Raw genomic sequence first — 19,486 nt, 5'->3', positions numbered from 1 at the left:
CTAGCAAACCAAAGATTCTGTCCATGTGCTGTCTGAATTTTCAACTTTGTGAATGAAGTAATACTTGATAGAGCTGCCATTCTGTCCCCTGGTCAGGTTTCGCCCTGCTGGCTGGTTGTGTTTGCACATGACAGAATAGTCTTGTAAGATGACTGCACTTCTGAAGCTTTCGAGCTGTAGCCAGCCAGGTTGAGAAGACCTTTTTATGTGCCTTTACTGATATAACAGTAGCCAGATTAAGTCTGGCTTCTAGGATGCAGCAGAAACCAGAAGCGGACAGTGAGCTGGCAAGACTATTGCTGTGCGGAATGGTTTCCTCGGTGTTTTGCTCCTATTAAATAGCAACCAGCTCTGAGAAAACGGCTCTACAGGAGCCTGCTTCTCTACGTCCCGCGTTTACCAGGACAGAGTTCGCGCGGGATGCTGCCGCGAGCCCGGCCCCTCTCCGTGGAGGGGGCGCGGGAGGTCCTTGACTATGGAGGAGCCCGACGACCCGCAGGGCCCGTTTGTTCTCCTCTCGTAGCCAGCTCCCGGCTGCGGCGGACGGGCCGCTCGCTCGTGGGACTACAGCTCCCGGCGTGCCTCGCGGCGGCGCGGCACCTCAGCGGCTGGCGCGCCGTGCCTGTGCGCCAGGGCAGCGGGATGTGTGAGGGGAGCTCTCGTCGTTTCTCCCGAGCGGGACGGAACCGCGGAAGCGACGCGGGAGCGGTGAGGCCTCCGCACGCATGGAACTGAGAAGCGCAGAGGCGGTCTCCAGTCGGCTCCTCGGCCTCTCTCAGCGGTACCGGAGCCAGGGAGGCGGGGGACGATGTCGGGTGGGGCGCGGCGCGGGCCCGCGCTCACGGTGGCGGTCGGACGGTGCCGGAATTGCACCGGCTGGGACCCTGCGTGTGGGGGCCGGAGGGGCGGTGCAGGGCCGGCCCCCGCGCAGCGGAGCGGTGTGAGTCCCGGAGCTGCGGCCGCCTCCCGCAGGGGCTGTCGCCGCTGGCGTGAGCGGGGCCAGATGTGCTGTCCTCGGGGTGGATTTCTCAGCCTGTTCAAGCGTCATGCTCGTGCAGGCAGGTATCACTGAGAAAGCAATGTCCGATTACTCGTCTGCTTAGCATGTTTGTACCCGTGCCCACCTGTTCAATGAAAATAGATTAACAGCTACGATGTGTCAAAGGGCTGACAAGTAATGATCTAGATGGTATGGAGACAGGAGAGCTGAAGAGACATGTAGGCCTTGTAATCAAACAGGTGCAGTGTGCAAGCTCACCCCTTTCTGCCACTATTCTCCCCCCACCTCTCCCTCGTGAATTACTTTAAAGTGTCAAAGTCCTAAACCACAAAACTTTTGACGTGACACTAGGATACTGAAATTACGTGCTTAAGTGTAGATTATCTGATATGTGGAAACTTGCTTTGCCATTTGACTTTCAGGACCGTTGAAGTTTGTAAGACCCTGTGTTCCCAAACAAATGGGTGAGGGAAGTGGAATATATCCTGCTAGTGTACAAATGGGTTTAAACTGCTTTGTTTGTTTGTTTTCCATTGGAATAAGGGCTTGTCTGTATTAAAACACTTTACAATAAAAGTAAATTCTAACTTATTAAATCAAACAGATATGAGCCACTGGTAAACTAACATTAGCATTTCAGTGCTGGCAATTCACCTTAATACCATGAAAACTATTTTTAAAATTGTTATAACTGGACCAACAGTGTTTTTCTAGTGTAGGTCAGGTCAGGACTGAGGAAGAATGCAATGCAGTGAAGAAAATTAAAAAGAAAAGCTTTTATGTATAATTCTGATTTCAAAAGGACTGATAGTGTGTGGAAGTTAGGTATATTTGGGGTATTTTGATTCAGGATGCAGAAGGACAAAACTATTAATACTAAAACACTATTGGAAACTGTCACTGACTTGTGCACTTATGTATGTAGTGGTGAGCATGGGGAGTTCTTTTTTATTTCTGTTTTGATCCTATTCTGTCTGGAAGTTGTTTGGAAAAGAAAAATTGGTCTTGTTTGTATGGGTTGTTAAAGAACTTACTTGCCATTCGGAGAACAAGTATGTTGAGCAAACTGTTACTACAGTAACGGATCTGTTTAACATTTTTAGCAATGGTCTAGATGCAGCAGTTGAATGCATACTTAGCAAGTTTGCTGACAATACCAAACTGGGAGATGCTGTTGACTCTGGAAGGGTGAAAAGTAGAGAGATCTAGGTAGATCGGAGCAATGACATGAAATTCAACAAAGGTGAAAGCTAGATGCTGCACCAGGAATAGAGTAATGCTGATGAGAAGTACAGAATGGGAGATCAGTGGCTGGAGAGCAGCTCAGCAGAAAGAGATCTGGGGGTGCTGGTCAACAGCAGGTTTAATATGAGTCAGCAGTGTGCCCTGGCAGCCAAGAGGCACACTGCATTTCAGGATGCATTAAACACAGCATAGCCTGCTGGTCAAAAGAAGTGATTCTCCCACTGTATTTAGCATTGGTGTGACTTTATCTTGAACATCATGTGCAGTTCTGGGCTCCACAATATAAAAAGAATATTAAGATACTTGAATGCATCAAGAGGAGGGCAACAAAGATAGTAAAAGGGCTGGAAGGCAGGTCCTGTGAGGAGAGGCTGCGGATACTTGATTTGTCTTGTCTGGAGAAAAAAAGACAGAGGCGATCTCATCCCTCTCCTGAGGAAGGGACTCTCCCAGAGGTGGGGACATGCAGATAGAGGTGCCTGTCTCTGCTCTGTGATAACTGATGGCAGAACGTGGGGCAACAGCACAAAACTGTGCAGGGGAGGTTCAGACTGGACGTTAGGAAAAAATTCTTTACCCTGAAGGTGGTCAAACACTGAAACAGGCTTCCTAGAGAGGTGGTTGATGCCCCATTCCTGTCAGTGTTCAAGGCATTTGGACAATGCCCTCAATAGTATGTTTTAACTTTTGGTTAGCCCTGGAGTGGTCGGGCAGTTGGACTTAGTGGTCTTTGTAGGTCCCTTCCAACTGAACTATTCTCTTCTACTGTTTGCAACTCATACTGTACGTGCGTTTGAACATGGAGTGCATGATGGTGTTTATAAGCCTATTTTCAAAAATGTTGTGCTACATTAATTTTATTTTTTTTTTATGGATGGAAAAAATAAAAATAATGTCTGTTCATTATCATGAGTATATGTAGGACTGATGAATTGAAACTATTGATGCTTAGTTTCTTACCCTTCAGCAGCAGAAATTCTTTAGTGAAAGAAAAAGTATCAGAGAACTGTCTTTGATATTCAGAGGTGTAATTTGTGGTGAAACAATGTATTTTATTAAATTATGTCACAGTAGTTTGTAGAGGGGATAGAAGCATAAACATTTTTGGTGTGTAAGCTGTTCTTTGTTTTTTTCTAAGGTTGTCTGTGTTTTCCATCCGTATTTCATGGTCTGAGAAAATAGATTTTTTTTCTCCCATTAAACTCACTTGCTTTTGGGGTTCTCCTCTACATAATCTGATGAATATGCCCACCACACTCACTGCATCTGGGAGTCTCTATACCGTTAGTAGGGTTAGGTCTTAGGTATTTGGGTTAGAATGCCTCACAAGGCATGCATGCGTATCAGTTCCTTTTTTTTTCACCTGTATTGACATGGATGTCTGTGACCATGGGGTTTTATTAGAGGTTGGCAGTGGTATTACAGTAACTCCTACCAAGATCCAATGATGAGTGGTGCACAGCCTCTGCCAATGTCCTTGCAGAAAGCAACAGTGTTAACTCTTAATTGTTTTATGTATACTGCTGCTGGCTATTGTCTGCTTATCATTGTGTCTATCATGCAGTGACTGAACTCTGGCGCAGCACTGCTCCCTGTCATTCTGTGGCAAGGAAAACTGAAACAACATGAGATGTACCCAGTACTTTACAGTGCGTCCTAAAGGTAGCTATTTTATTGCTTGTCATTATGGAAATACTTAAAAAAAAAAATCAAATAACAGTACTGGGATTATCTAGATTAAGAGTGGTGGGTTTTTTTGTTGTTTTGTTTTGAGAATCTGGAGTACAGAATCACACGAGCCATGAAGAGCTTTGTATTTGCAAGTGCAGGTTAAATGTAAGTTTATTTATCAGGTGGTCTCCTTCAACATCTACCTTGTCATGGAAATCAGGTAGTCTTCATGGTGAACTGTTCTTTGGGCTAGTTGGCTTCCAGAACATTTCTAGAAGCAGTGTTGCATGCAGCTGACCATATGGAGGACAATCACCTATTCCATGTTGGAGAAAAAAAAAAAAAAAAAAAAAAAACACATTTGAACTTACTCTGCATCTCACTTTGTTTTTTGTTTTGTTGTGACTCGCTAGCTGGGAAACGTTAGTGCAGTATTTGTTGTTGAAGTGTAGTCTGAGCTGATCTGGTCTCTGTATTTGGGACATTACTTCCCAGGCTCTTGACCTAGGTACCAGGCATATAGGCATATACATTAATATATGCATTACATTTTTATATTCAATTTCACTTTCAATTTTGCCCTCCTTTACCTTGACAACCTGTACCCTTGTTACATTAGTGCACTCGTGATGTATATGCATACCATTTCTTAATTATATAATGTTTATTTTTTGAATTTCCAATTATCAGTGCAGACAAACCCAAAACAGATGGTTAGGATTGGAGGCAGTCTGGGCTGTAGTTACCATGCCCTGGTTGAGCTTGTGATCTTGAGGAATATGGGCCTGGCAAAGAGAAAAGTCAGGACTCTGAACTTCTAAAGAGCGAACTTCACGTTATTTAAAGACCTAGTGGATTAGATCTCCTGGAACACTGTCCTGAAGGATAAAGTAGCTGAATATAATTGACAAGTCTTTAAGAATGTTTTCCTTACAGCACAAGAACTCTCTATCCCCCTGTGTAAGAAAGTGAACAACGAGAAAACCAGGATGGCTCTGCAAGGACCTTCTGGTCAAACTGAGGTACTAGAAGGAAATGCACAGTCAGTGGAAGCAGGGACATGTGGCCTGGGAAGAGTACAGGCATGCTATCCAGATGTGCAGGAATGGGATGAAGAAAGCTAAGCTACAGATAGAACCGAGCTTGGCAAGGGATGCAAAAAATAACAAGAGGGAATTCTGTAGGTATATTGGCCAGAAAAGAAAGGCCCAGCAGAGTGTACTCCCTCTGATGGATGAGAAGTGAGAACTGGTAACAACAAACTTGGAAAAGGCTGAGGTATTCAAAAACTTCACCTCAGTCTTCACTGCCAGTCAGACTTTCCATGTCTCTTGTTTCCCTGAACTTCTGGGTGATGGCTGAGGGAGCAAAGACCCTCCCACTGTAAGCGAAGAGCAGGTTCAAGACCACGTAATGAAACTGAACAAGTACAAGTCTATGGGGCCTGATTATATGCATCCCAGAGTCTGGAGTGAACTGGCGGATAGAGTTGACAACACTCTTTCCATCGTATTTGAAAAGTCATGGCATTCAGGTGAAGTCTCTGGTGACTGGAGAAAAAGGAAACATCACTCTCATTTTTAGAAAGGGTAGAAAAAGAGGACTCGGGGAACTACAGACCAGTGAGCCTCACTTCTGTGCCTGGGAGGATCACAGAAAAGATCCTCCTGGAAGCAATGTCAAGGCACATGCAAGACAAAGAGTTATTCCGAGAGGGCCAGCATGGCTTCACCAAGCATAAATCATGCCTGACCAATCTGGTGGCCTCCTACGATGGAGTGACTGCATCAGTTGACAAAGGAAAACCAACTGATGTCATCTGCCTGGATTTCTGTAAGGCCTTTGACATGGTCCCACATGACATCCTGATCTTCAGCTTGGAGAGCTACAGATTTGAAAGGTGGACCTTTCAGTGGATAAGGAATTGGCTTGAGGGTCGCACCCAGAGAGTGGTGGTCAATGGCTCCATGTCTGGGTGGAGTCTGTTGATGAGTGATGTCCCTCAAGAGTTTATCCTGGGACTGGTACTGTTTAATATCTTTATCAGCAACATAGACAGAAGGATCGAGTACACCCTTTGCAAATTTGCAATGACACCAAGTTGAGTGGTGCAGTTGATACCAAAGAGGGAACGGATGCCGTCCAAAGGGACCTGGACAAGCTAGAAAAGTGGGCCCATTTGAGCCGCATGAGGTTCAACAAGTCCAAGTGCAAGGTGCTGCACCTGGGTCAGGGAAATCCCAGACATGAGACTGGGAAAACTCATTGAGAGCAGCCTTGCAGAGGACTTGGTAGTTCTAGCGGACAAAAAGCTTGACACGAGCCAGCAACGTGCGCTTGCAGCCCAGAAGGCCAAGTACAAGGATGTGGATCTGTTAGAATGGGTCCAGTGGAAGGCCACAAAGCTGATCAGAGGGCTGGAGCACCCCTCCTGTGAAGAAAGGCTGAGAGAGCTGGGGCTGTTCAGCCTAAAGAAGAGAAGGCTCCAGGGTGACCTTATTGCAACCTTTAAGTACTTCAAGGGGACTTAAAAAGATGGAGAACAAATTCCCGCTTTGTTTGGTAACGATAGGACAAGGGGGAATGGCTTTATATTAAAAGAGGGGAGATTTAGATTAAAGGTTAGGAGGAAATTCTTCACTCAGAGGGTGGTGAGGCACTGGTTGCCCAGAGAAGTTGTGGATGCCCCATCCCTGGAGGTGTTCCAGACTAGGCTGGATGAGGCCCTGGGCATCTTGATCTAGTGGGTGGCATCCCTGCCCATGGCATGGGGGTTGGAACTAGATGATCTTAAAGGTCCCTTCCAACCCAAGATGTTCTTTGAATGCTCTTTTTATATTTTATTTTTGAAGCTTTTTTTAGCAATTAATTTTATCTCCGGGGCATTAATATGTAGCATCCTGAAGTAATCTTATTCATTGGAACTGACTCCAGTCGTGGCTCATTTGTAACTTACGTAAATCTTATTTTTACTTATCATTGTATAGGAAAGAGTAATAAGTGTAATAATAGCAAACACAAAATTATTTTCGTGAGTTTTAAAGTTTTGTTAGATGCGTCTTGTTTCTATTTCTCTTCCTTGTTTGAAGATACGGAATCCAAATAAACAGAACTCAGAATTATCAATCATGTTTAATAAATTCTGAGTACCTATAAGTACAAATCCAAATGGAAAAGCTGTTTAAAAATCAAGATATTTCAGCGTTCCAGTGTCACAGTATCTCTTACAGTCAAGAACCAAGTATGAGGGTGTTGAATTAAAATTCAAGTATTTCTTCTGTGTACTGATGTAATGTTACAACTTACGGTACTTACCATTCTCAGAAAATTTAATCCCTTATTGCTAGTTGCAGGGTTACTGCCATTTAATTTTAATGTGGGAAAAAAAAAAAAAAAAGGTGTTATCTTCATTAAGGCTGACGTAGTGGTGAACTCTGAGTTTGTAATATGAGGGAGTGACTTAGTTGATTGTCTACCCAGCTGCTAGACAAGGTAATAAAGGTTTATTTTATATTTGCATCTAAATCTTTATTTAGCTTGTATTTGTAACATCTACTGCTAAGACTTCGATTATAAATTTGAGAAGCTTGGTGTTTATAGCTAGCAGAGCTATTTGCCATCTGTTTTGAGCTTATGAAACACATGCTGATGTGCTTAATGGGACACGATGGTATAAAATTATAAGTGATAATGCATGTAGATTTTGAATGTGGTGTTTGAGGCTTCCTTTTGCTTACCTGACAATTCTGTCTTTGTCAGTGTTATGGGATGGGGAAATCTATGAAATGCTGTTCCTGCTTTCTGCTTTTGAATTGAAATAATTGTTTTATTGTGTGTAGTCTAAAGAGAGACTTTCTGGAGAAGAAAAAAAAATCAGCAACATACTAAGCAAAGTTTATTAAGTGGAACTCTGTGTTGGTTCCATTATGACTAGATATTTAATCATAGTTTTTGCTTTCAGTCAAGACACAGACATTTCTTTTCCTTTGGCTGATAGGATGAACACCAGACTGCAATGGCTAGAGCGAGCACATTGTAAGGAGTGTTCATTGCAGCAACAAGCTTATGCACTGCAAACCTCATTCAGCAGGAATGATATTGGTAATGGCAGCATGTAGTGTTGCAGGAGATCTAAGGCTAAAATGACTGTGTATACTGATGAAATGTTTCTATTCCAGTTCTGTATCTGAAGATCTGGGTTGCAGACGTGGAGAGTTTAGCAGAAAGCACTATGGATCTGTGGAGCTTGTAAGTTTACTTTGCCCATCCTTTAATTTAAACACTGTATAATGCAAAGTGCAAATACTTTTAGTTTCCAGGTAAAAATTCCAAGTTAGTTTGGAAGATGTGCTCTCTAAGCTGGACTTGAAAATTTTAGAGTAATAAAAAGAGGCTGCCGATTACCTAAATTAGATGTGTGCTCGGAAATATTTTTACAACCTTATTTATGAATCTTTCATCTTCATGTGACAAAAGATATTATATAAATACCTTGTTTACCCCAGTTGATTCAGGAAGATGGAAATTGAGCCTTTTTTCCTTCTATAAGCTGAAGATTGTGAAATGTTAGGGCTATATTTGATGAAGCTTTTGTGGTGATCTGAGTTAAAAACTGTATCCATGCTCATGTGTTGGCATGTGTATGTCATTTTATGTGTACTTGCCCCTGAGTAGTGGGAAAGGGTGTAAAATTAAAAGAACTCGGCAACATAAGAATATTGAAAAATCTGTTTCCTGAAATCTGCTAGTTTTTCTGAATTTTCTTCAAAGATTAGCTCAGCACTTCTTTTTTTTTTGTTTTGTTCTCTAATGTAGAAATTCTTTCTGTGAATTATTTATTTCTTCTATGTCAAGAGTTAAAATAATATCATGTATATCAAGTATAATGAAATATGCATAAGTGTAGAGGGGCACAAAAAGTAAACTTCAGCTCTGTTGCTACAGGAAGAAATCGTTAATGTTCTTTTAACTATGGTTGTACTTTCAAGATCTTGGCTTGTGTATTTATAAATATAAATGATTTCAATTGGTGGCTTAGTTTCTGGAATTTCAATTACAAGAACACCAGGTACCTATCTTCACTTTCCATGCATTTCATGTATTAGAGATGGTATTTTAATCAAAAAGGCAAGTGAAACACTTTGTGGTAAGAGGCACTTTCATTCCCAGTATTTTGGTTCTTTAGCTGGAAAAAAGAAATATATTGGTAATTATAAATTCACGGTAACCTCATACAAGCAGTCTTGTCTTGTGATTGGTTTTCTTAAAATTCTGCTAGTATTTTATGAAAGCATGTATGGTAGTTTAACAAGCGATGAGTTAAACTACACTGCCCTCACACTCCACCTCCTCAGAAGGACAGAGGAAGAAAGTATGATGAAGAAAGAAAAGCTCTTGGGTTGAGATAAGGATAGGGAGAGATCACTCGCCAATTACTGTCACAGGCAAAACAGACTCAGTATAAGGGAGATTAATGTAATTTATTACCTATTGATAACATACTAGAGCAATGAGAACTAAAAGCAAGTAAAAGCACCTTCCACCTCCCACCACCTCCACCCCCCCCAGCCTCTTCTGTCTCCTCCCATTGAGTGGTTCAGGGGAATAGGGTTTGTGGTCAGTCCATAATGCTTCATCTCTGCTGGTCCTTCAAGGTCCTTCCCCTGGTCCAGTGTAGTGTCTGTGCTGTGGGATGCAGTCCTTTTGAACTGATCCTACGTGGGCTTCCCACAGACTACAGTTCCTCAAGAACTGCTCCCATGTGGGTCTGTACCATCAGGTGCAGTCCTTCAGGGCCAGACTGTTCTAGCATGGGTCCCTCACAGGTGGCAGCTACGGCCAGATCCATCTGCTCCTGCATGGTCCTTCATGGGCTGCAGCATGGAGATCTGCTCCACTGTGATATACCACAGGCTGCAGGGTGACAGCCTGCTCTACTGTGTTCCTTGCCACAAGCTTCAGGGGAATGTCTGCCGTGGTGCCTGGAGCACTTCCTCCCCTCCTTCTTCACTGACCTTGGTGTCTTCAGGATTCTTTCTTTCTCAGTTGCTCACTACTCTCTCCCAGCTGTTGTTGCACAGCAGTTTTTTCCCTTTCTCTAATATGTTTTCCCACAGACGCAACTTGTGTCACTCATGGCTTGGCTCTGACCAGTGGTGGGTCCTTTTTAGAGCTGGCTGGAACTGGCCCTTCTCTAACAGAGAGCAGCTGCTAGATTCCTCACAAAGGCTATCCCCGCAGCCCCCCTGCCCCTACTATCAAAACGTTGCCGTGTAAGCCAAATACTCCCTTTATCTTTTGAAATACAAATGTAAAAAGGTGTTTGCCCTCGTAAGTTTATAAATATTTAATTCCTTAGTATTTTCATCAACGGCATCCCTATTGCTCAATGATTTCTGTCTTTTATTTATTATAACCTGTTCGTTTTGTCTCAGCCCTAAATGGTTTCTCCTATGTCCTTCCTACTGGTCTGCTATGACCAGTTGTCCCTATGGTTTCTCTTACAGTTCATACTGGGTCTGTTGCAGTTCTTGCCTTGTTAGCTTATTCCTGACGTAGTCTCAGATCTCTTCAAAGGAAGGGGCAAAGAGAACAAAACATTCCGATAACTCTTCCACCAAGCAAAGGGAGAAAGTATTGTCATTTAATAACATGGATTGCTGGAGGGAAGTGAGAAAGGGTATACTACTGCATTATTGTTGTTCAGATCCTATTTCTAAAGTTTGGTATAATATGTGACAATCTCTTTTTACAGTTTTTAGAGGAGCAGCATGTAGTATTATTTCCAACTGATCTTTGAGGGGAAAAAAAACATTCTCTGCTGCTTTTTATGGATCCCAAACAATGTTGTTGAACCCAAGAAAAAATGTCATGTTATATTTGTGCTGTTAACTTTTCATGAGTTGTTTTTTTTTTTTTTTTTTTTTTTTAGCAACAAAAGGAGTTTGTCTTCTGGAAATCACTGGATTCCCTTATAGAAAGACCAGGCAGCCTTTCCCAGAATATTTATGAAACTCTAGAAGTCTTCAAATCAAAACAAGCCATATTTTCTGATGTAAATGCAGGAAGCAGAGCAGGATATACTGAACAGTATACCTCAAAATGTTCAGTATCATCACTGACTATTACGTTTAGAGATTATTACTGCTTTCTATCTTCTGAGAACTTACACAAAAAAATGTAATAAATGCAATAAAAGACTGCTAGTCACAGTGACACTATGAGCAAGTAGGGTTTTAAACATAGCAAAGCTGAGAGGACTAGAATCAACATGTCCGTAAGAGCCATTGTTTGAAAAGGAGTGAACTTGAAGATCAGTTTCTGGAAGGTGGCATGTACCTCTGTATGCATTCTGCACATTGGTGTAGCCAAAACCTGAGACAGGAGAATTTCTGATTAGCACTGGATATACCAGAAGAAAGTACAGCTTTCACACTCACACATTCTTAGAGTTATAATTGTGTCATTCCAAATCTGTAGTCAAATTGGTAATAGATGAGTTCATACCGTCCCTATGGGTAGTGGTATGACACCTGGGAGAAGGAGAAACCATGTAAGATTTGTTTGCTGATCATATGGGTGTCTTTGGAACTAGAACATTTATCTTAAGCTCTCTCATAGCTTATATCTAGTGATGCTGATGGAGCCATCCAAAGAGCTGGAAGATTCCGTGTGGAAAATGGCTCCTCTAATGAGGTAAGTGGCTACATATACTCATAGAAAACAAAAAATAGATCAGTTTCAGTTACTCTTCACAACTGAAAGATGGATTTACAGTCAATTACTAGGGTACTGGTCTTAAAAACATTAGATAATATGAGAATATAAGAATCTGAGAGTATGGAGATGGTGGGCTTTTACTCTCAAGTCTAAGGTTTTATTTCAAAAGTACAAAATCTTGACAATTTACTTTTTAAGGACAGAGATTATATTTATTTTAGTTTTGGTGATATTTTGCTCATTTGATCTGGTTAAAAGAAAAAAAGTGTTATTCTCTGAATAGCACTTTGCAGACTAGTTCACTTTGTTACATTGGTGTCTTGATGATACTATAGTGTTCAAGCTAACCTTTGTGATTTTAAGTTTGTTACTGAGTGTGATGAGTTTATAGCTTTTTTTTTTTTTTAACTCTTATATGTGTTTAGGCAGCTATGCTCATCTTTTAAATGAGAGATGAAGAAGCTGAATGGTGCCTGAAAGAGTCACTCATTCCAGATTCCTGTGCTGTTAATCTCATGGTGTGCCCCCTTAACCACTACAGTGATATTTAGATTTCTCCTTAAATGGAGGACGGGAGTTATCTTCCTTTGTAAAACATTTCTAGCTATAAATATCAATTTAATGCTTGAAGAAATAAAACTTCATAGTCTAGAAATGTACATCAGGTCTTGGCAAACTTGTATTGAACTAATATTAAGCATAAACTGTTACAGATCATCTGTTTATAAAGTATACAACTAAAATTCTTCTTGCCACGCTTGCTTGACTTTTCCCTCTATTATTATGTCCTCGGTTTTTTTCTTCAGCATTTGATCTGCAGTCTCCCAATTCTGTTTCAGAATACAGACTACACTCCAGGAACATGGCACAGAACAGATGTGCATTTGGAAAATCCAGAATATTATACAAGATGGTATTTCAAATATTTTTTAGGAAAAGGTATTAATGTTTTTGTGAATGTATTTGAAGTTTTGTTCAATGCAAAAGCAATGTAGCTTTGAATTGCAAGTATTTAAATATGGGGAAAAATGACGTTAATGTAATACTAACACATTTTTGCCCTGTACTCAACGCAAGTTCTTGTTTAATGTATTTTTAACTTGAAGACAGAGGATGGTGTTCTGTAAGCAGCAGAACCCATGCTACCAAACAGAAAACAAACAGAAGCCCCTCTAGGCCTTGAAGTCTATACCTGTCTCTTGTCTTTTACACGTATCTACATACCTATATATTTATATACAGATAAGTATATATTTTCTCATGTAAACCTGTGTGTGTTTTCTTTACACTTATTTTTCTCTAACAGTTCATCAGAATTACATAGGTACAGATGCAGAGAAGAACCCTTTCTTTCTGTCCGTTGTACTCTCTGACCAAAATAATCAGCGTGTTCCCCAATACCATTCAATTCTTTGGAGAAAAACAGTAAGAAACAAATACTTAATTGCTGCTCTGCCTTTTTTGTTTGTTTGCTTGCTTGCTTGTTTTGTATGCATTCACCACAGACTTTTTTGCTTCTTCAGAATTTCGGTATTTAGTATATGGAGATTTCATTTTTATATGAGAACATAGAATTCTATCCTAGTGGATAAACTAGCTTAGTAGATAACAGTATACTTAACTTTATGACAGAAATGTACGATGCAAGGTATTTCTAATTGTTCTTACATGCAGTTCTGCATTGTTTTTTAAAAATGTTGCCTAAATTGTTCTTGATTTATATCCTGTGATGAGTTTAAGCTGTGATATAGTACTGATTTACTGATATTTTTATACAGTGATAAGAAAATAGCCAAATGCGATACTGGTTTCACTAATATCTTCTTAGGATTTTCTTTTCACTTAGCTTTCCGTAATGACCTTTATCTAAGCAATTAATTTAATATTGTTTAGTACACATGCATAGTTCACATTTTTTTTAGAAAAGAAATAGTTATGTCTACTAGTTTCAACAGTCTTCCTAATGCCCGGTATTGGACTGTGAGTTTCCTTTTAAGTTCCTATATGGCAGAGTAGTAAAAGCTAATTTTAAAATAATTTTGCACCATCCTATGCATTTTCATGTTTGTTTGTTTGTTTTTTTTTTAATTCGGTAGTAAATATGACTAAGTAAAACTAACATGGTCTTGATCTTTGTTTTTTACGTAATTGTTTTTATCAGTATTCCTATTTTAATGTATAGAGAATGTCAATATGTCCTGTAATGTCTTCTATTTTTCTGTAATTTTTCCCCCTTTATAGGGTACTCAGAAAATATGTCTCCCTTACAGTCCCACAAAAACATTATCAGTGAAATCTATATTGAGGTATGTATTTACAAATAAACTATGGGTTAAGAGACTTGTCTGTATCTTTTCTCCCTGGAATTCGGAGCTTGTGTTGCACGATTTTCATTATTTTAAAAACTACAAAAAAAGGTTTACAAATCTTAATCACTGAGGACGGGAAAAATGTGCTTTTAGTGCCTGTCCTGGAGTAGAAAAAGTGATGATTTACATGTAGAATGGACAAAGATTCTCAGAACATTTCTTTGGCAGAGGGACTATTTTCAAATTAATTGTAAAACAGGTGTAAATTTAATCTTGACATCCATGCAGGGTTTTAATAGTTTCTGTACTTAAAATGCAGAAATTTGGGAAGTCTTGGAGATTAGCACTGTGGAAAAGAAATGATGATTCTGGCAATGTACACTTACAGCCCAGAAAGCCAGCCATATCCTGGGATGTACCAAAATAAGCATGGCCAGCAGGTTGAGGGAGGTGATTCTCCCCCATCTACTCAACTCCTGTGAGACCCCACCTGGAGCACTGCATTCAGCTCTGTGGCCCCCAGCACAAGAAGGACATAAAAGTATTTAGAACGAGTCCAGAGGAGGGCCACAAAGATGAAGGGGCTGGAGCACCTCTCCTACAAAGACAGGCTGAGAGAGTTGGGATTGTTCAGCCTAGAGAAAAGAAGGCTCCAGGGAGACCTTATAGCGATCTTCCAGTACCACAGGAGGCCTACAGGAAAGCTGGAGAGGGACTCTTTGTCAGTGAGTGTAGTGATAGGACAGGGGGTAATGGCTCTAAATTAAAAGAGGGTAGATTTAGATTAGATATTAGGAATAAATTCTTTACTCAGAGAGTGGTGAGGCACTGGAACAGGTTGTCCAGAAAAGTTGTGGATGCCCCATCCCTGGAAGTGTTAAAGGCCAGGTTGGATGGGGATTTGAGAAACCTGGTCTAGTGGAAGGTGTCCCTGCCTAAGGCATGGGGGTTGGAATTAGATGATGTTTAAGGTCCCTTCCAACCAAAACCATTCTTTGATTCTACAATACATTCCCTGTAAGACAGGGCCTTTGAACAATTCCTCTTGTAAGCAGTTCTAACTGCAACTATTAGTGCTTTAATGTTGAAATGTATGCTAGTCTTTCTATTACACAGTATTTTGTTTACATCTCAGTGCTATGAGTCTTGAGAAATTTGAGAAGAGCCCAAGGGAAATTTTTCATCCCGAGATACAAAAGGTAAGTGGTGATTTCTTCTTTTGCTTAGCTGTTTTTCTTTATTATTTTCTGGAAAATAAATCATTAAGCATAAATATTACTAGTTCCTTTGTTTCAGCAGAATAATAATGAGGATTAGGGGGTTTAAAAAGTAAACTTTGTTTATCAGTTGAACTGGCCACTTCAAAGCAAAACTTAAATACACAAGGATGTAATCGTTTTATTTGTGTTGCCTTTAATGCCAGAGTGCTAAACAAACTGTTTTATTTGCAGGATTTATTGGTTCTTGAGGAGCAAGAGGTAAATGTAAGCTTACCACTCCTAGCTCATAGTTCAAAGAATATAGCTGTATTTGTTATATTTGCACTGATACCTTTGTAACGACTTCACAGTCGATTGCTTATTGCAATAAAAAAATGTAGTATTATTTTTCAATATATGCAATCCAAAATCATTTTAAACACCAGTATAAAAAGTATATTATACAATTCATAGTCTATAATCAAAGGTAAAATATTAGGTTCTTGTTATTTGTGCATGTAATGGGGTTGGTGTGAGATATATATTCACATATGCAGGATGTATAGAGAAAGCATTAGTTTAGGTCTTTTGCCTGTTTAGCTTATAATCTTTAGTTTTATTTTTTAGGGATCTGTGAATTTTAAATTTGGAGTCCTTTATGCTAAGGATGGGCAGCTTACAGATGATGAAATGTTCAGCAATGGTGAGTTTTTACCTTTTCCTTAATTTTTTATTCATCCCATTAAAAATATAGGATACTGCTCATATACCAAGCACATGGAAGCCAGATAGTGGATAATGATTATGTTAACAGTAGTTTTGTAAGGTTTTTGTGTTCATATTGGGTGGAAACACTGTAGAAAAGAATATTCTATTTCTATGAAAGGTTGCTGTAGGAAACCTAATATCACAGCTTGGAAAATGATGAAATTTTCTTTCTAGAAATAGACTGTACAAAGTAAGATTTAAATTAAAAAAAAAAAAAAAAAAAAGCAGTTGAAGGAGGTGACTCTTGTTACCTGCAAGAAGTCACTGTTCCTAGTTCTTTCATTCTTCAGGTTTTGTGATCTCATTCTTCTATGCACTTGAACAGTGTTATGGAGTTAGCAAAAGAGATCATTGTTTAATGTCACATGATGATCCTTTTTCTGCCATTCTGCAAGGCTGGGATGCTGTTTCTGTAAGGGTAGAAAGCCTGGATGACATGAGAAGAAGCTAATTCAGCTTAAACTCTAATCCTTATGTCCTGAAGGCAGGATCTGTTCCTGTATTTTAATCAGTCATTGGTAGGTGTTCTATTACTACATGTGCTTTGTTTTTGTAACATTTCTCCCTTCCATGTATAGAAACTGGAAGTGAGAGCTTTCAAAGATTTTTGCATCTCTTGGGCGACACAATTACTTTGAAAGGCTGGACAGGCTACAGAGGAGGACTGGACACAAAAAGTAAGAACTCAGCTGAGGCAAAGAAGCAGGGGCTACAATATAAAAGATTTTGCTTACTGCATGTGCATAATACTTGTTGAAGAAATAATATGATTCCAAAAACTTTTTCACATGCATGCTAAATGCTGTGCTTTACGTGGAAACAGTTAAGCAGGTTAGCTTAAATCACTGGTATGTAATGCAGTGGAAGAGAAGATACATAACTTGTATTTTAAGGTGAACGTTTCATTTTATGTTGGAAGGGAGTGAAGAATAACCTGAGATATTAGTTGTTTCATAACAGTAAGGCATCACGGTTTGAATGTCCCTATGTGATTTTAGGAAGTTAGGTGAAGGATGTAATAGGTTTTAGCTATGGGAATATGCAGACTAAGTTGCACGCTCAGATTTAGACATCTACGCAAAAACATGCAGCATGGACATGTTCTAAAATTGGTCAGAAAAAGGGATGACTAAAGAAAGTTTTGTAGAAAGACCTGAAATATCTTTTAATCTTTAGAAAACTTAAAGGATACATTCCTACTAAGAATCTTGTTTTCCTTTGCAGATGATACAACAGGAACCTGTTCCATCTATACAGTTTATCAAGGGCATGAAATTATGTTCCATGTTTCAACCATGCTGCCATATTCTAGAGAGAACAAGCAGCAGGTACATGGTTCCCCCTTCCCCTTCCCTTTTTTTTTTTTTTTTTTAAGTGTAGTTAATCACAAACTCCAAAACATCTTAAAATAAAATAGGGAATCTTCTTGCCTGTTAATATTTTAGAAATATAAGTCTTAAGACTTCTGTGAAGAATTTCAAATTTAATTAATTTTAAAATTACTAAATAGTCCGGTACTCAGATGACTTGCAGAACTTCACTGCTGCAGTTGTCACTGCCTTCAAAGAATTTATGAAGGCTGGAAATTAGACTTAATTCTGAATTATCAGAATATGCACATGCATAACATACAACTCATACTCAGGTAGTAATTAATGTAGCTTGAAAGAAACTCTGCTTGTGAACATGTTAATGACCAGTTCTGTGCATTTGCTGTAAAGCATTGCTGTTGCCCTCTCATAGATGGACTAGGTGGATTCTTGGGGTGCTTGTTCAAATATGCTCTCATCCATTGCTTGAACCTTTATGAAGGATTAAAAAAAAAACAAAAACACAACACTTTATAAGCACATCCATAATGATTTATCTAAAATTACTCACAAATTGTTTTATTAGTCTTTTAGGCAACTATTATAATCATATAATTAGATTATATGTCTTATTTTTTTATTTCCATGACAGTTTTCTCATGTTTTTGCCTTGGGTGACAAGATCACAGCAGAATTCAGAGTACCTTTATTGTTTTTAAGGAATAATAGGATTGGTGTTTTTATCCTTTTATTTCAAGTGGTGGATTTTCTTTTTTGGAATATTATGTGTTCCATGCCCTATTTGTGAATATTAATATTTGGAAATTATCTATTCTAACTTAAAAAAAAAAAAAAAAAAAGGAAAGGAAAGAAAAAAAATAGCTACGCTTTTAGCAGCTGCCTTGTAAGTGCAACATGACATTGCTAAGTTTACTTAATTGTAGTTAGTAATTTATATTGTCTTCAATCATACTTATGATACATTTTCTTAAGACTGGCATTTCCTGAGCTGCATACAGCTTAGGAGTTGTTGTTTCAGGGTTCTGTCATAGAATGTTGATCTCCTTTAAATCCTTGTGTCTGCCTTTTCCTTCCTATTTGTCTTTCTTTCCTTTTTTTTCTCTCCTTCTTTTTTTTTCTTTCAGGTAGAAAGGAAGCGGCATATTGGAAATGACATTGTCACTATCGTATTTCAGGAAGGAGAAGAATCTTCTCCAGCATTCAAGCCGTCCATGATTCGCTCTCATTTTACACGTATCTTTTTTCTTACATATGTACTTTTTTTTTTTTTTTGAATAATATTATTATTTCTAATTCTACCCTAATCCCTCTTACATGCTGCTTAGAGAAGGGAAAACTATTTTATGGTTGGCTTTCTGGGCTACAAGTGCTCATTTTGAGCTTCTTATCAACCAACACCCCCAAGTCCTTCTTATCAAGGCTGCTCTCAATCCATTCTCCACCCAGCCTGTATTTGTCTTGGGATTTGCCCCAGCCCAGATGCAGGACCTTGCACTTGGCCTTGTTCAACTTTACAAGTTTCACACGGACCCACTTCTCAAGCCTGTCCAGATCCCTCTGGATAGCATTGCTTCCCTCCAGCATCTTGACTACACCACAGAGCATGGTGTCATCAGCAAACTTGCTAACAGAGTACTCGATTCCACTGTCCGTTTTGCTGACAATGATGTTAAACATCTTGAAGGTGATGCGGAATAAATGAGCTGATGAATGGAAAACACTGATCAGAATATTCCAGTGCTGTGGTGTTACTCAGCACCAGAAAAATGGTCCTGGAAAACTTTTTGAAAGGTCTGGCCTATAAAGAGATTTCTCTTTCCCTGAGGTACATGATTCTTCTACTGAGTGGCCTTATTGAGAAATGTACCTAACATCTGCCATTTCAGGATGCGTCCTATATCCATACAGACTTGTTCAGGTCATTGTAAGTAATACACAGGTGGTCCACAGAGTCATATCACCTTCCTGATGTTTTCAGTTAAGAGGAGCCAGGGATAAAGGTGTCCATAAAAATACAGGGCCTGGTCTGTGTGAAATGTGTAAACTTATGTGTCAAAACTTATTTAATTTGCTCTACCACTTTCTACTCACCTTCTTGCATACTATAGCATCCCCTTTTTGTTGCTTCTACAATGGGAAAAGTTAAATATGCAGATATTTCAGTGTGCTGTCCTATATAGCAATGACACAGGTAGATTAGGATTGAATTAATCAAATAAAGGCAGCTAGTGTCAGTTCAGATGT

At 39.5% G+C, this 19,486-nt stretch overlaps 1 protein-coding gene across 2 annotated transcripts in view; it reads left to right on the top strand.

Moving 5' to 3' along the window:
* Positions 1-462: 462 nt before the first annotated feature.
* The window catches only part of GARNL3 (GTPase activating Rap/RanGAP domain like 3), a 51,797-nt gene continuing 32,773 nt past the window's right edge, over positions 463-19,486 (top strand). Inside the window, exons 1-12 of one of the 2 annotated variants that reach the window (XM_072025502.1) lie at positions 463-781; positions 8,095-8,164; positions 11,537-11,611; positions 12,442-12,574; positions 12,942-13,060; positions 13,877-13,941; positions 15,080-15,143; positions 15,396-15,428; positions 15,771-15,846; positions 16,490-16,588; positions 17,136-17,239; positions 18,367-18,475. In XM_072025502.1, coding sequence (XP_071881603.1) covers positions 726-781; positions 8,095-8,164; positions 11,537-11,611; positions 12,442-12,574; positions 12,942-13,060; positions 13,877-13,941; positions 15,080-15,143; positions 15,396-15,428; positions 15,771-15,846; positions 16,490-16,588; positions 17,136-17,239; positions 18,367-18,475 — 1,003 coding nt within the window. In that variant the 5' untranslated portion in view covers positions 463-725. The remainder of the gene's footprint in view (positions 782-8,094; positions 8,165-11,536; positions 11,612-12,441; positions 12,575-12,941; positions 13,061-13,876; positions 13,942-15,079; positions 15,144-15,395; positions 15,429-15,770; positions 15,847-16,489; positions 16,589-17,135; positions 17,240-18,366; positions 18,476-19,486) is intronic. The other variant, XM_072025503.1, reaches the window with a different exon arrangement.

The sequence above is a fragment of the Anas platyrhynchos genome, chromosome 18 (assembly GCF_047663525.1).
Source record: "Anas platyrhynchos isolate ZD024472 breed Pekin duck chromosome 18, IASCAAS_PekinDuck_T2T, whole genome shotgun sequence".
NCBI classification, from domain to species: domain Eukaryota; kingdom Metazoa; phylum Chordata; class Aves; order Anseriformes; family Anatidae; genus Anas; species Anas platyrhynchos.
This window is presented reverse-complemented; position numbering and strand designations above follow the sequence as displayed.